The sequence below is a fragment of the Anser anser genome (assembly GCF_964211835.1).
Source record: "Anser anser genome assembly, chromosome: 3".
In the NCBI taxonomy this organism is placed as follows: Eukaryota; Metazoa; Chordata; class Aves; order Anseriformes; family Anatidae; genus Anser; species Anser anser.
Window position 1 is genome coordinate 100,051,825 of NC_139722.1, and position 17,402 is coordinate 100,069,226.

General features: G+C 46.4%; 2 protein-coding genes across 11 annotated transcripts in view; both read right to left on the bottom strand.

Moving 5' to 3' along the window:
- Positions 1-7,250: 7,250 nt before the first annotated feature.
- Positions 7,251-12,779, bottom strand: LOC310896356 (required for drug-induced death protein 1). Its single transcript, XM_083828554.1, has 2 exons — positions 10,587-12,779; positions 7,251-8,761 (listed from the first exon to the last, which is right to left on the bottom strand). The coding sequence occupies exons 1-2, from the start codon at positions 10,854-10,856 to the stop codon at positions 8,642-8,644; spliced, it is 390 nt and encodes a 129-aa protein (XP_083684680.1). The 5' UTR covers positions 10,857-12,779; the 3' UTR covers positions 7,251-8,641.
- A 1,248-nt stretch (positions 12,780-14,027) lies between these two features.
- The window catches only part of MARK1 (microtubule affinity regulating kinase 1), a 58,296-nt gene continuing 54,921 nt past the window's right edge, over positions 14,028-17,402 (bottom strand). For all 10 annotated transcript variants that reach the window (XM_083828552.1, XM_083828548.1, XM_083828549.1 and 7 more), the window contains one exon: positions 14,028-16,144. In XM_083828552.1, the coding sequence (XP_083684678.1) occupies positions 15,790-16,144 (355 nt within the window). In that variant the 3' untranslated portion in view covers positions 14,028-15,789. The remainder of the gene's footprint in view (positions 16,145-17,402) is intronic.

Genomic DNA, 17,402 nt, shown 5'->3' on the forward strand with positions numbered 1-17,402 from the left:
ACTTTACTACAAAGCCCTCTTCACCGGCATGGCCAGCCTGTGACCAAAAATTCCCTGACAGGTGGGCCCCAGCAGACTGGGTTTCTCAAAGCAAGTCCCATGGTCTAAGTAGTCAGACCCCTGGCTGCAGCACCAGTCCTGTAGCCGTTTGTTGGTTTGCCAGATTCGAACGGTCCTTCCAAACCCCTTCCCTTTAACTGTGAGGACTGATGAGAAAACTACCTGTGCTCCTGAGTCCCTTGCCACTCACTATAACTTTTCTTGATACTCCTCAGACTGCTCTTGGCTATATCAGTGGTGCTCACATGAAACAACAGCAGCAGATGTAGCTGGCCTTTCCTAGAGATTGCATATTAATTTGAAGAAAAATATATCTCTAAATCCAAGAAGGACTTTAAACTTGTTCTCTAAATCTGCCAGCCTGGTCGCTAGTGAGATTTTGTTCAGACCAGCTCTGACAAGCAGCTGTTACATTCAGCTCTGACTCTTCTTGAAGACTATGACATGGAGGAGCTTAAGGAGGAATAACAGAAGGCGGCAGCATCTGCATAATCTCTCCTCTCCTGTTGTGATGCAAGGGATGTAAATTTAGATTTGGCTGTAGAGAGCACGTTCATGGCATAATGTTCCATGTCTAAGACTGCAGCCTTTAAGAAAAGCTCTCTTCACCCATAAAACAGACTCTCAAAAACCTCTTGTAAGATTTTTAATCAGCAGGTTTGTTTTATCCCCCACATCAGGTGCACCTGTGCTTACCTAGGGGCAACTAATTCCTGCTATAAAGCAGTGTGAATAAAGCCGATTAGAAAATATATATATATATATATGTTTTTGTTACAATCCAAACACAGCATCTCATACAGCAGAATTGTCATAGCCAGAGTGGGTACGGTAAGCCTGTACTCAACAGGAAACAACCTTGTTTTCAGTTGCTTATAACTTCAACTGCAGGACATCTGTGCTGAAATTCTCTGCACCAGATCCTTGCCTCAGGCTAAATTTGCTTAAAATGTGACTGCTCAGTTGGAGGATTTGTGGTGTCAATCCCATGGCAAACTGGGGCTCTCTCGGTTGTGCAACCAATGGATCTTGCGAAGCAATGTGGTCGGCTCAGAAGCACCCATGAGACAAACCGATAAAGTCAAACAAAGGAAAAAGTAAAAGTGCATTCAGATGCACTGATCATTCTTCTAGAGGCAAATCTAGACTCTTGTAGCAATGGATCAATCAGAAGTCTAAGAAAGGTGAATTGTGAGGAAATATTTAAAGGATTTTGCTTGTTTCAAGTGAAAAAAGACAAGTGACTAGTGATGCCGTAGGTCTTCAGATATGTGAACAGTGCAGTATTTGGAAAGGCATAGACCCGACATACACATTTGGAAATGCTGAACTCGGGAGATTTGGGTGGACATTACAAAGAAATTTGCAACGACGAAGGCAGCAAAACATTGGCCTAGATGAGGAGAAAGGGTGTTAGGGTAGAGCTAAGTGTAGGCTGGGCTTGTCCCAGTGAAGGAGTTAACTGTCCCACACCAGGGACATGCCAGGTATTTTTCCAGTGAATGCTAATTCCACAAAAGGTGGAGATGAGGGGGTGACACTGCTGAGTATGCAGTCATCCAACAATGATTTAAGCCAAATATGATAAAAATTATATTACGTCCACACCCACACACAAATCATGTCCTTTTTCCAAAGTCAGAACGAAAAATACATAAATTCAAAAGATTCCTTCATAGAGAGGAGGGGAAGATAAAAGTGTTGCTGTTTCCTCTTATAATAATCAAGGAAATCAGAGTTTGGTGAGTCATGCACTAGAAATGAGCTCACTGAAATTAATGTAGGGAAAAATCTCAGGTGAATAATTGGTGATGATAGAATTAAAAATAGTCTCATTAATGATAGATGCCTTTTAATGAAGTCAGAGCAATGAGGTAAGGAGGTCTTTTTTTTTTTTTGTGAGGATTTTCCTACCCAAGGAATTATAAATATATAAAACCAGTGGGGTGCTTTGTTCACTGGCCAGCCGTATAGCAAGATTATCCCGCTAATGTGGGCTAGTTATGCATGAATGCTGGAGCTGGTGACTCCTGGGGCAGGTCCTTCCAGTCTGCTGGGCTCTGCTCCTCCCGTGTTTGAAATTACATGTCCTGTCTTCAGCAGCTGGGATCTCTCCAGTGGAGGATGAGATTCAGAAACAAAAAGTGGCTGGGGCTCATCCCCCTTCCTCCAGTGAGGCATCCTTCATAAGTGTTTTTAAGGCACAGCAAGAATCACAGAGGAAAATATAATGTATTTTTGGGTTTTGAAAGAAAAACAAAACAAAACAAAAAACAGGAACAATGTTCCTTTGTCTTTATGTTTGAAACACTTGCAAACGGGACTCAGAGACTCAGGATTTAACAGGGTGGAAAACACTGGTATGCAGAGATGCACATTGCACTGCTGGGACCGAAAATCCTGAAGATCGCTGTTGTCAAACTGTGGCCTGCTTAGAGGAGGGCAGGAAACCACCACCACCACCCCCCTCCCGGAGAGGAGATGATGCAGAACAATGAGTGAAGCTAACAAGGGTGGAAATCTGTTTTTTTCCCAGGAGATGGCACTAAAGGACAATTGCCTTTCAGCCAGCATCGTTCGGTTCAGCGGAAACCTTGCTGAGGGCCAAACTTTCGTGCAGTTTGTACTGACATCTTTGCGAGTTCCTCCTCCCTGTTATCCGAAGCAAAATTTCATTCTGTGTTTTTAGGAAGGGATAGTGAAGGGTGGGGATACCTTTCCTCTACATCTCCATACAGGAGGTAAATATAAGCTGGGAGAGGTGCCAGGTCCCTAGTCCAACCTGCTCACAGCGGGGTCAACATTGAATTTAGACTGGGTTGCTCTGCTCTTTGTAGTCATGCCTAGAAAGTCTCATGGGATAGAGACCCCCCCAGCCTCCCAGGACAGCCTCTTCTCATGCTTAATTTCGTATTAGTGAATTTGTTTTCTTGTATCCAGCTGGAAACTCCCCCATTTCAACTGATGACCGTTGTCCCTTGCTGTCCATCTGTGCACCTCAGTAAAGACCCTGGCTCCATCCTGTGCACAACCCCTTCTTTGGTATTGAAAAGCTGCTGGTAGGTCTTTCCTAAGCCTTATCTCCTCCAGCTCGACAAGCCCAGGGCCCTGAGCTTCTCATCAGAGATGCAGGATCCAGGAAGGAGCATCACCCTTGCTGAGCTCAGCCTGCACTTTACTCCAAAACAGCTCTGGCAGCCTGATACAACCTCCTGCAAGGACAAGGAAGGGAAGATATTTCTTCCACTGTTTTCTTTTAATTATCTCCATTATTCTACCCGCTCTTTAGTTTCTCTGTTGCTCCTTGAAGAAAAAGGATTTCCAGAGCTCTCTGTGTACAGGTAACTGCAGCAACTTTGCGCAGATTTTAGGACCAGCCTTATCTCAGGAGAGGACGGGGGCTTGGGATGCAAAGAAAAGAGGCGGCTGACAAAACCTGCCCCCTTGCCAGTCCCACGGAAGGGTGGAGGACAGAAAGGCCATTCATCCCTGCAGTGAACCTTGGCTTGGGGCTGGCAAAGTCCTGGGAGCACCCGAGTGACGTGGTGCTCTGTGGTATGGTTTTCCCTGGTCACGGCACTTCAAAAGCAGGCCGTGCCAGAGCACTTCCTCACTGCTAGCGCTGCAGGACAAAGGACAATAACTGTTAGGCCTCTGCCATTTCCTCAGAACCTATGGCAAGCTGAAGCAGTAATTAAATGCTCTGGCAAAAACAGCAGAAATGAGCTTCGTTCTGCTCCATGACTCACTGAACAGCACTGGGGATTTCATTTTACAAGCGACCTGCTGGGCTGTCCGGTAAGTGGAGTCCATTTCTGAGAGAAGCTTGGGAGGGATGGGTGCTCCTTGCCACTCCTGTATATATATATATATATATCCAGCTTCCTGAACTTATTTATGTTGCCGTGCGTTATAAAACACGGTGAAAGGGGTGGAAATGTGAAGGGAACCAGACAGCACCATAGCATACCCCTGAAAACCTACACCTGCTTGGTGCAGCAATGGGTAGAGTTGCAAAGCAAGGGCCTGAAGGGGAGGCACGTTCTTCATCCAGCTCCAACGTCAAATCAAATCTTCCCCAATGGTAACGTCCACCATGTCCCACCTTTTTCTACGAGAGGGTCAAGCGCTCACTTTGAGAGGCTAAAAGGAGCTTGGAGAACAAGGCTGAGGGCAACCCCCTGTTAATAAAATAGCCTGCCTATGCCCAAAAGCTGAGAGCTCTCCCTGGTGAGACACATTTTCTGGGTTCTGCCGTTGGAGCTGGGCTGGTGAAGGGAGTAGCAAGCCCTCAGGCCTCAGCTTGGCTTCACAAATGCACTGCACCCACTGAGGAGTGAATTACTGATAAAGCAGCACTGATAAGCAGCAGTAATTAGTAGCCTCAGTGAGACAGAGTCCATTTTGAGGAAGAAAATAGTCTTGCATGAATCACCATGTTTTATTGCAACAGCTTACTTTTTCTTTCTCTTTCTTTCTCGAGTGTACCCTCAGTAAGTTTGCAGACAAGACAAGTTGGGGGGCGTGTCAATTTGCCAGGGGGTAGGAAGGCCCTGCAGAGGGACCTGGACAAGTTGGGTCGATGGGCAGAGGCCAACGGGATGAGGTTCAACATGGCCAAGTGCCGGGTCCTGCACTTTGGCCACACCAACCCCATGCAGCGCTACAGGCTTGGGGCAGAGTGGCTGGAAAGCTGTGCAGAGGAAAAGGATCTGGGGGTGCTGGTTGATGCTCGCCTCAACATGAGCCGGCAGTGTGCCCAGGTGGCCCAGAAGGCCAACGGCATCCTGGCCTGTAGTAGAAATAGTGTAGCCAGCAGGAGCAGGGAGGTGATCATCCCCCTGTACTCTGCTCTGGTGAGGCCAAACCTCGAATCCTGCGTTCAGCTTTGGGCCCCTCACTACAAGAAGGACATCGAGGCCCTGGAGCGTGTCCAGAGAAGGGCTACGAAGCTGGTGAGGGGCCTGGAGCATAAGTCCTGTGAGGAGCGGCTGAGGGAACTGGGGTTGTTTGGTCTGGAGAAGAGGAGGCTCAGAGGAGACCTCATTGCTCTCTGCAACTGCCTGAAAGGAAGGTGTGGGGGGCTGGGGGTCGGCCTCTTCTCACAGATAACTAGTGATAGGACTAGAGGGAATGGCCTCAAGTTGCGCCAGGGGAGGTTCAGGTTGGAAATGAGGAGACATTTCTTCTCAGAAAGAGCAGTCAGGCATTGGGACGGGTTGCCCAGGGAGGTGGTGGAGTCACCGTCCCTGGAGGTGTTCAAGGAAAGGTTGGACGTGGTGCTTAGGGACATGGTTTAGTGGGTGATGCTGGTGGTAGGGGGATGGTTGGACCAGATGATCTTGGAGGTCTTTTCCAACCCTAATGATTCTGTGATTCTCTTTCTTTGTTTTTAGTCTATTTTAGAGACACTGTTCTTCTGCCCTTGGCCCACCAATATGCACCAAGTTTTTCTTTCCTCAGGCTCACTACTTCTAGGTATCATTCTGGGTCCACATGGATGGCAACAAAATTATTCCCTTAAAGTTGCACCATGTGAGCAGAGGCATAGGTCAGCAGAAAAAAGTCAGTGGCAAGCTCTGTGCTGAGCAATTTACAAGCTAAAGTTCATGTTTACCTTTGTGGAAAGTCCCTGCCCTGAATGGGTTGTACCCTGCGTGGGGCAATGAGGGAGCATTCTTTCTGTGCAGAGGACACCTGGAGCACTGCGCTCAGCTCTGGGGCCTCCAGCACAAGGACAGGGACCTGTCGGAGTGAGTCCAGAGGAGGGCCACAAAGTGCTGGAGCACCTCTCCTGTAAAGACAGGCGGAGAGAGTTGGGGCTGTTCAGCCTGGAGAAGGCTCCAGGGAAACCTTACAGCGGCCTTCCAGTACCTAAAGGGGGCCTGCAGGACAGCTGGGGAGGGACTCTGTGCCAGGGAGTGTAGGGATAGGACGAGGGGGAGCGGCTTTAAACTGAGAGGGTAGATTTAGATTAGATATTAGGAAGAAAATCTCTGTTCAGAGGGTGATGAGGCACTGGAAGGGGTTGCCCAGAGAAGCTGTGGATCCCCCATCCCTGCAAGTGTTGAAGGCCAGGTTGGATGGGGCTTTGGGCAGCCCTGTCTAGTAGAAGGTATCCATGCCCATGGCAGGGGGGGTGGAACTAGATGATCTTTAAGGTCCCTTCCACCCCAAACCATTCTGTCATGCTCTGATTCTGTGATGACACGGGGACGAATAGGTGGGCACACACTTCACAAAGAAAATGGAGACACATCCTGGACGTATGGGTGCATCCAGAGAGTTGCAGACAACAGCTCGGTGTCCAGGTGGAGACCAGTGATGAGCGGTGTCCCTCAGGGGTCCGTACTGGGACTGATGCTGTTTAGTATCTTTATTAACGTCATGGACAGTGGGATCAAGTGCACTCTCAGCAAGTTTGCTGATGACACCAAGCTGAATACTGGAGGGAAAGGATACATCCAGAGGGACCTTGGCAGGCTGGAGAGATATTAGATATTAGGATGAGAATCTTTATTCAGAGGGAGGTAAGGTGCTAGAACAGGCTGCCCAGAGAAGCTGTGGATGCCCCATCCCTGGAGGTGCTCAAGGCCAGGCTGGATGGGGCTCTGAGCAACCTGGTCTAGTAGGAGGTGCCCCTGCCCACAGAAGGGGTGTTGGAATTATGGGATCTTTAAGGCTCCTTACAACTCAAAGCATTCTGTGATCCCTCCAACATCGCTTTAGTCATTAGAAAAATGTTAATGATTCATATTTTAAGACCACTACGAAGTGGTATATACAGCGGTATAACAAAATTTAAAATTAACCCCAAAACATGCTGACTGTTTTGACCCGTGGGTTTTGGGACCGCTCTGTTCCCACTGCAGAATACAGAGCAGTTATCCATACCCTCTGGCACACTGGTGGGGCAGACCAAAGGCACAGGTCTGCCCACACAGGGAAGCTCAAGAAAGCTACAACTAGAAGCCACCACTGTCCTCTGCAGTCAGCTTTCTACACCTTGGCTTTCCTGAGCGTTTGTTTCCACACAGCCTGGACTCCAGCCCTGTCTTCCTAGGAGAGGGCTGAGGCCACAGGCAGAACAATGCAGGGAAGTTTACACTGCAGCTTCCCCTCTCTGCTCGGGCCACGGCTGAGAAGCTCCTCGCTTGTGTGCACGCTTATGTGCCTAGGTAATCACAGCACAAGGATCACATACTTTTATTTACAGTCCAGTTAGAAAAGAGCACTAAAAAAACACTTCTTTTCCATCCTTCTTTTCCAAATCCATTCCATTTGCTACATTTAAAAGAAATACAGTCCAGTGTGCTAAGACATGCAGTTCCCCTCCATTCAGAAAAGGCAAAGAAATCAACTGAGCAGCATTTGTTTCCAGAACATCTCAATTCCTTGATTACAAAAACACTATCAAAACTAGAAAGATCTATAATACAGAGAAAGCGCTAGCGGGGAAATCATTTACTGCTACCATGAAAGGCTGATGGGGGAGGGCAATAAAAAAAATAAAAAAAAACAATTCACAGAATTTTGAAGGCCCATAAAAACACTTGTTCCTGTGTCATCAACAGGAGATTTATATCCCTCGGGGCGTGACATGGAAGCTGCTCCATCCTGCGCTGACATTCTCTGGCTACAGCTTCCACGTGTGGAAACGGAGCCAGCAGGTTACTTGGCCCCACTCTTATACAAAACACGCTGCCCTAAACGGCACGTGTAGTTTTTTCAGATGCAGCTAGTGATTTTTTTTCCCCTCCCAATGAACACCACAGAGCTGGGTGTTCTTAAAGCCTCATTTTCTAGAGTCAGGTACATTAGATATAAACCACGTCTAAAAAAACAGTATGTGTATTTCACAGCAGCAGAGGGAAGTTTTAACATATTAATCACAGTGAACCTTTAATGCCCCAAAATCAGAAGACAAACACACCTTGTTTCCTTTCTGGATTTTTACAGCAGTGCTAAGACTTAAGGGCTCATGATTTCCAGTGTTTGAGATGAACAACAGTGATGCAGCAAAGCTCACCGTGTCTCAGATCACAGCCCATTTATATCCAAGTATATCTTTACGTATACTCAATTTTAACCATCTCAGAAAAAGACATAAGAAACCAAAGGCTACATCTTACTCATCCTTCATTACCCGTTTCCTCCACAGCTTTGACTATTCCTCCCCCTGCCAGACTCAACTCTCATGCACCTCCCAACCACCACCCTCATCCTCTACTTCCCTTCACTTCTCTGTCCCTCATCTACCTGCTTTCCCATCCATCCTTGGCTCCTTTTCACAAGTAACTTTAGAAAACCAGTGCATGTCTGTCATGAAACTTCAGCTCAGTTAGTCCACAATTACCTCCGTGTCCTTGCATTTCTTTGACCCCATCCGATTTTAAAGGTTGAAAAGCGCTGGAGATTTTTGCAGGAAAGAGCACCAGGTCCAGGGAATTGGGCTGCGGGAGGGGGTCGGGGCTGTGCATGTCCAAGAGGTTTCTCAGATATGGTCTTGGATGATGATTCAATCCTAAAAAAGCCGAAATCGCCGCAGTCTTCTGGGAAAGGCTCGTGCTCACCCTGTGCTCTAGCGGACCAGCGATGCCACCTGCACGGCCACCCCGAAGGGAGCGGAGTAGGCTGCTGCCAGTCCTTGCAAGCCGACCACCAAGTAGCGACATCCTTTCTGCAGGGCTTTGCCGACGTTCTGCAGGGAGAGGTGCGGGAACAGGGGGAAAAGAAGGACAGGTAATGGAAAACAGCTTGCCATGAAATTGTTGCAACAGCCTCCTTCGCACACAGTGTCCCCAACCCCGAAAATGGACTTCTCCCACAGCTGATGGGGGCTTAAGCACGGCGCAATGTTTTATAATCTATTTTTACATATAAATACACACCCACAGAGCATAGTTAAACTGAGCGGATGCAGCTCCACAGGAAGTGAGGCTTTTATGTGGATTTCTATTCAGGAATAAAAACAGTTTAAGTTCATACCTAGTACGTGTGTCTCACAAACACATGCCGTAAGTAAATTTGTGTGCTTTAAGTTACAAACAATGTGTCAAAACAAGATTGTTTTGGTCAAAACAAGAACATTTTGACCCACCTTCACCTCTGTGTTCAAAAAGTCATGCGTGTGCTGCCTGAGAGAAAACTTGCTACGGATGATTAAAACGAAAAACCTGATTAAATTTCACTTTCAACAGTTTAGATCATGGGGCTGGTCATGACTGGGGAATTAATACAAGGTGAGTCAGTTTGGGGAGAAATCCAAACTAGCTGGTAGTCAGTTCCACCTTACGGTTGCCTGGGACTAGATCAAAATTGCCTCTTGTAACATGAAAAACACTGCAGCTGGGGATATGTTTTCACATTTAATGAAATCAGTGAAATCCACTCTATTATATCCCCAGGATTTGTTAAAGCTAGTACAACGGTACTGACACAGGAAAGCCTCCTGCAATGCCAAATGCCATCGTATTTGCACCTCTGGGAACTTACTGGAAGGGAGTCAAGACAGCAAAATGGAGGGGACCGGAGGAGGAGACGTGGGGCCGTTCCCGTCTCCACCCGCCGCTGCCCTGCTGTGTCGCACCGCAGACTTCTTTCCTCCTTCCCGCACCGCACACAACTTACTTACCCCAACCTCACCCGCGCTTACACGACTTGTTCCTTACTGGCAAAGGCAAGCCCTGCAAACCCTCCCCGCGAGGCTGGAGCCTGGGCAGTGCAGAGGCAGCACGCAACAACATCCCAGGGCGGCCGTGTGCCCTGAGCGCTTTCACCAGCTCCTTCACACCGCAGCACGGCCGCACGCCCACAAAACGCCTCTGCGGGAATCGGGCGCGTGCCGCGAGCCCTCCCGAGCTGAGGCTGCTTCTTAAAGCGTGCTTCCTGCGACTTGGAAGCCAAACCCGAAACAGCAAATCCATCACGAGAGGCTGAAGTAAGCGGCTCCCATTCATCCCCGCTGCATGAAGCAGGAATACTTGCAGGGCAGCTCATGACTATGCTGTCATCTGTAAAGTCTTAGGAGATTCAGAGCTAAGTAACTTTGCCAAGCTGACTGGAGTGCTTTGGATGTCACGCTTCCCAAGCATATCTTTAACAAAATCATGGGGGTTTTTTTGTTTGTTTTTTTTTTAAGAATGCTGCAGAAAGCCTGTTGTTGGACGGACGTCTGTGCTCCCCCTCAGGTGGGAAATGATCCCAGACACCAGGACAGGACCCTCCTTCCTGCTGACACTGAAACGACTTTTCGCTACAGCTGCACAAGAGGTAGCAGTATTTAAGTAACACGAACAAGGGAAAACAACCAAATTAATAATCAAAACAACCAAGCTCTTCTAAACGGCCCTTTCCTAACCAAAGCCTGCGGAGCGGAGGCTGCGGGGCCGGCGGCCGTCCTTCCACGCAGGAAGGCAACAACAACAACCCCGGCCAAACGGCGGCGGGGGCACGGGAAAGCCTCGCAGCTTTTTGACTTGGCTTCGCCCCCCCCCCGACCCCCCGTCTCCCCCCGTCTCCCTCACCTTGCCGTACTTCCTCAGCCGCTTGCCGTAGGGCCGCTTCCCCCCGGGGGCCGGCGGCCGCAGCGGCTGGTAGGCGTCGGGCAGGAGGGCGAAGCGCACCGTCCTGCCGCCCGCCCCGGCCTGCTCCGCGTCCCGCTCCGGGTCCCGCTCCGCCCGCGGGGTCCCCGCGCCGACCCCCGGCTCCTCGTCCTCCTCCGGGCCGCTCAGGATGCGGACCCGGTCGTCGCCGGGCCCCCGCCGGGAGAAGCGGCCCCGCGCCCCCACCGTCATGGTGCCGCCGCCGCCGCCGCCGCCGCCGCCGCGCAGGTGTGGCCCGAGGCGGCCGCTGCCCCTCCCGGGGCGGGACCGGGACCGGGACCCGGCCCCGGCCCCGTGTCAGTGCCGCCACAGCCCATTGCGGGGTCACCCGGCCCCCCGCCGGGCCTGCAGCGAGGCGCTGGACGTGTGCGTGTGTAGAGACAGCCCCCGCTCCGCCGTGAAGTAAAGCACAGCAGCACCACAGCTTCCCTCCCAAGCGCCAACCCCAACAGCGTTCACATGGCAGAGAGCCCGAAACTTGGCTACTGCACGCTTTTTGATACGGCGCTGTAGCTTTTGACGTGCTTCTAACCATCCTTACGTGGCTTGAAGGATGAGGTAAGGTTTGATGCTGAAGTACCAGCGCTGAGAAATAAAATATCAAAAACCTATAAGCAACTGTTGAACGGGTTCTTTCATCTTGTTAACCTCAAGCTACCTTGAAAATTTTCCAGGGAAAACAAAAACAAAACAAACAAAAAAAAGCATTGAATATATTTCTGGGGATTTTAAAAGTGTTTGCATCTAGTTATTATTATTTATAGACTCGTTACTGTGCAAAGATAGCAAAAGATCACCTGCTTTCTCAAGAGGGGAAGGCCCTTCCACACATTTGCACCCAACAGGTTTGTTTCACTATCCTGAACTCAGGTATCAAAAACTCAGAGAATGATCATCTCTCAATTAGGATCTGCTGTCTCAGTTTGCTTGGCAGCAGAGGAACCCCAACAACGTGTTCTCCAAGATTAGGAGCCCCAAGGTACCTCTTAAGTGTAAGACACTGGGTATCTGAAGTCTCCCATCCAAGAGCTCCTAGGATTTCAGTCATTGTAACCAGGTGGCATTACTGATGCCACTTAGTTCTCAAGCATTATTTTTTGTCCACAGAAGCAGGAGTGAAAACGGATAGTCCTTTCATAGACCTGCGTACATTTTAATGTTTTCAACTGGGCTGCATCAAAAAGGACATAACTCAGTTTGGAAGTATCTGCATGCCTTATGTAAAGAAAGCCAGCAAAAAAGCAACCCCAAAACAGAACAGCAGAACCACACTGTAGTCTAACTGCTCAAATCCCCATACTCCCCCCAAAGCCAAACCCGCCCCACAAAACACAATTACAATCAAAGCCGTCTGAGGAGCTGAGACATCCCTATCCCCTCTGTGGTGGAGCGGTTCTTTCCCCAGCTCAGCTGTGGCCCAAGATTAACTGATGTCACATCAGTGGGCAACAGCCAGAACAGGTGAGGACAAACAGGGGCTCCCCGATCTCACTTTGCAGCCAGGGGCCTGGAAAGTACCAGAACTGTACGTTCTGGAAGGTAGGGGAATGGTGCAGTTGGAGGAAAATACCAAAATTGCCTTATCTGAACCATAGCCAAGATGGAAAAGTACTGACTAACAATCGTCTTGCAGTCCTATAAATAGTGGTGCTAAGCAAAGAGCCCCTTGAGCTCTCCAGGGATCACAGTAGGCTGTGACCCTCGGTCTCCCCCTGAGCTGGGATGCCTCTCAGGGTACATTTCGTGAGGATCAGGATCATCCGCTGACAAACACAGAGGAAGGAGAAGGGTGAGTAATTCACCAGAACGGGGGGGAAGCCAAAAGTGTGTGACCAAATTTTGACACCCCCCCCCATTACCCTGCAGTAAGTCTCAGGTGAACCTTGCCATTCTCCCGTTTAACTAAGTTACTCTTTCAATTGTATCTTATGTTGAATCATTGTGTTAAATTGACTAATGACTAAGTGTAATCTAATCTTGTGATTTACCATAAAATATTAATAAATCTTAAATTGCCGGTAAATGAAAGTTGTGTACGGTATCTACTTGTGACACCCTCCTAGATCTGCAGAACAAGGTGGCATTTAACCTTCAGATTTCTCAAGTTAAAGCTATGCTGATAAAATGCCACACTGACCCTCTCTCCCAGGAAAGTCAAGCTGCATTTCAGATCCCAGTGGTCTTAGCCCGCCTCCCACACCCAAAGGGTAACTCGTGTAGCTGCTGCGTAACAAAGCAGCTGTTGAGGGGCTCAAAAAACCAAGCACTGAGGATACGATATGCAGTGCCTTACTGATTTCCATACTTAAGTACACGCTGCTTGCCAATAAAATCTGATAATTCTCTTCCTTGGACCTTTGCATCTTATTCCTGCCAGTAACAGGACAAGCTGAATGACACATCTGGGTGCAGCACAGCTACAACTTCTGCACTCAGATTGATTGTGCCCTTGCTGAGGCATTGCGTGGCAAAATGCTGTAGAGAACGTAACTTGGCTCACGACCAAACTAGTAACTTCCAACAAGGCACAAAAATAAGATGGTATTTAACGGGATTTGGGATCAGCACAATTTCATGCTGCTGGCAGTTACTGGCAATAATACTATTTGCAAAACTGTCCCTTTCCCATACAGAAATATTAAATTGGCAGTGGGATGCTGTAAGTGTTTCATGGGAGAACAGAACTAAGGTTTGTAATCCCTGTGCTCTTGAAGTGCTACCTGTATTTTAAGGAACATCAATCCATCTCCTGTTATGTGAAGCGGTGAACACCAGTAACAATCTGGGGCCAAGTCAGCCTGGTGAAAACAGAGCCTGTAAAGCAGGAAGCTGTCATAAGCACTTAATCTACCGTCTCAGAGTATGACCTACATTTTTTTCACTGAACCTTCTGAAAAGGCAAAGGGTTTTGTTTCATTACTAAATTCAGACACGATCTTTGATTCATTTCATGGTTATACCCTAGTGGTGTACTTTCAAGGATAAATGGACATTCGCGGGTCAACTGAGTAGATACATAAACCCTTCCTGAGACCGACTTCTGATGAATTTCTGGAAAGGCTCCCAGACATCCCTTTCTAAGCAGTACTAAGCCACTGACATTTTCAGGAGACTGCAGAAGCACAGAACTGAGGCAACGCTAATCCTGAATTACCATGGAGGGTAGAAAGTCTGAGCTCGGGAGGAAGCCCTGAGGCTCGGGCTCACCTCCTCCACCACGTCGGGCCCTAATACCATGGAGGGTAGGAAGTCTTCACACTAAAACGCTCACAGACATAATGTACACCTGCAATCAGAGACCTCTAGACTATGCTGGCTAACTGCAGTAAATATTGCACTTTTATAAAGGGCCAACAACAAGTATTTTAGTATGAGAACTGTTCAAGTAAGTTTTAATAGAGTGCACCAGTGAATCAAGATGACTTGCATCGGATTTTGTTTCAATGAACATCAGATAAAAAAAAAAAGGGGCTACAGTTCTTTCTTTCCAAACATCACCCTTTTTCTAAGGCAACAATACACGTCCATTTCAGAACATAACTGTTACAGAGGAAAGCTACATCACAGTACAGTATGTAAAGTCCATCTCGGTCAAGAAGCCATTACTGAATGGCACACTTACTACACTTACAGCCTTCTAACTTAGGGTTACAGAGTTTACCACAGTTTTTTTTTAATTTTTATTTTTTAAAGTGACAATTTCTTAATGAACTTTCTATTCTTCACAAGAGTGTGCAGATGGGGCCCATATGTTGATATTACAGTAATTACGACATTAAATAACATTGCACAACCAACCTCTATGGTTAATTCAGTACAAAATAACAAGTATTAAAATGTACCAGTACTAGTGGTTTTACATAGTTTATAATCATTAATTATGAAGGAAAAAAATGTGTTTTTTTTTTTCTTTTCTGTAGGCAAATGCCTAATTACAAAGCTGCACATTACAGGCATAATGATGTGGAATAAATACAAGAAATCTGGTAAAATATTAAACACAAACAGGTTACATGGGAACAAACTGTACAACCACAAAAGCATAAATCAACGATTTATCATTATAAACAATGTATGTTTAGCTGTAAAATATTATGTGGAATTGCATGTACTCTTTGGGGGCACATATTCCAAAAGCCAAGCTAATTCCTGAGGTGGTATTATTAACTGTATACAATTGGTCAACATTTCAGATTATCTTGTGCTATTAAACAGTCCCAATATTAATATACTTCCATAAAATGGAATTTATAGTATTCTGAAGGCAGCAAACAAGTGATATTTTACACCATGATATTCAAATGAAATAATTACGGTTCTCCATTTTGGTGCTACATTTGTTAATGGGCCATGGGAGTAAGCACTATAATTTGCAGACAGAACATCACTTACGCCTGGTTTCTGTTCCCCCATAGCTCTGAGCTGGCCCAAGGCAAACCAAAGTTTTTAAACTGTAAGTGCCAACACTGTAAACGTTTGTATTTTTCAACTAAACACTGTCCAATAACAAGGATAAGAGCCAAAGATAAGCAGGAACAGTCTTGTGTAGAACAAAAGCCGATTTATTCATCGACTTTGGTTCAAATCACGAACAATCTTTAAATAATTAAAAATGGTCATGCTACAGTTGTGAAAACTATTTTTGTGCATTTGACTCAGGACACAAGTTTGTTTTTTTGTTTTCTTTTTTGTTGTTTTCTTTTTTAAAAAACAAACGCATGATAAAGGTAAGACTTATAAAACCACCAAAAATGTAAATGATAGAGAAGAACTTTTCCAACTCAAAGCATCAAACATACATTTCTGTGCAGAAATCTAGACAACTATACAAGATCTGAATTTAAGCAGTCATCTTTTTATTATACAACTCTATGAACATAAAATGAACAGAATGCTCTATATACTTACCTGTACATGTGAACATAACTTCTTCAGCTACAGTTTTTTAATATAGGTCATACTGGATTTAACTTTACAATTCTGAATAACTATGTATAACCTTATTGCAATAAGGGCAATTTCTACATGGGGAGTTTCACAGGCCAATCACATTAGGCGTAACCAGTACATTCAAAGTGTAGATCATGTATGAATCTTCCCTGATCCCAGAAAATTTAGTTTCTCTTTACAGCTTAAGCTCGTTTGCTATCTTGGATGCAATGTTCTTAAATGCAATAGAAGTCCCAGATATTCTCTTGAAACGAACTCCATTGAGTGACAATCGTGGCAGTTTGCAGACCTCCATCTCCCACTGAACAAGGCTATCTTGTCGTGCATCACCATGAACGCAGAAGAGCAAAAACCTCTCTTTTTGTTCATAATCACAGTTATTAGCATCTAACACTTTCCGAATCTCTCTCATCATATCGTTCGGGTCCATAGAACTAGTGGTCTTCATACTCCACGTGAATCGCAAGGAACGTGGCTTCGAATCTTTGCTATCCTCCTTCTCCCTGTCTTTTGGCTCTCCAGAAACACTCCTGGAAGAAGTGACATACAGAACAGTCAAAAGTGAAAGCAGTGCAACCAAGAGAAAGAAGAGAAATATAGTTCTTGAACAGGGGTTTCTAAACTGCAACTGACACACCACTACACTAGTCACATGCAAGCTAATCCAAAGCATTAAATGGGTACTATCGGAAGAGTTGTGCACCATCTCCTGCACTCAAGTGCAATTTGGTACAGCACTGGGAGCTGCTGCCAGCACTGGTTCAGCTACCAGTGGGGGCACGCGAGCAAATGGCACACACGAGTTTGGAAACCCCTGCTCTAAAGCATTCTGATGACAACATATGTAATGATAACTGCAGACAAACGTTACTCCATACTGCTCCAAAGAAAGTGGAATCTATGTAAAGCATGACTGAAGTTCTGCTGATTTCATGATCTGCAGCATGCCATACACCAACAAAACTGAAGTTGAGGGACACAATCCTGAGGCATAAATCATACTGTAAAAGCAGCAGAGGAAATAACCCCACCCTGCGATTCACAAGTCTTCACTTAATTCCCCTTCACCCCTTTTCACTCTTCCCCCTTTTCTCATTTGTCTATTTTTGACCTCTCTCTGGTTCAGAGACCTTATCATAATATGCTTTATTTCAGCTGATGAAGCAGCATTTTGTGCTTCACCACAAGCACACCTTGCTTGTCAACAACTGAAATACCCATCCAACAGCTTTTTTCCCCCCCCCCACAGAAGAAACAGTGGCATGTAGACACAAAGTTTTTTAGCTGATAAAATTACTTGGATAAAATTCCAAGTAATTAACTCCCAGCAAGTGTTCTTGCAATAACACTTCCTTACCATTGTAAAAAGCATTTTGAGAAACAGCACTAACTATTTTAGAGTTTCAAGTAATTCCACAGCCAACTATTTCTGTTCTTGTCCCAGGTATTTCAGATGCCTGACGCCTCCCCATCCATCACTGGCGAAAGTGAGGGGGGAAAGGTGCTGCTCTCATTTTGTCTATAAGCTGTTGCTATTCAGAGAGGAGCCAAAATAAACATTTTAAGTTTAACTTTCATTGCGAACCCCTGAGAACCACATCAACACTATGGGATAGAGCATGATAGGGATAGGATCTCAAACAACTTTTAGGCCAAAACAGACAATGTAGGATGACAAAAAGTAGAGGAAGCTAGAGAATGAAAGCAAGAGCTGAAAGCAATTTCACAATTTCATTTTAACATTTGATTCATCTTTCCCCTTTCCATGTCAAGACTATACAGCTAGTA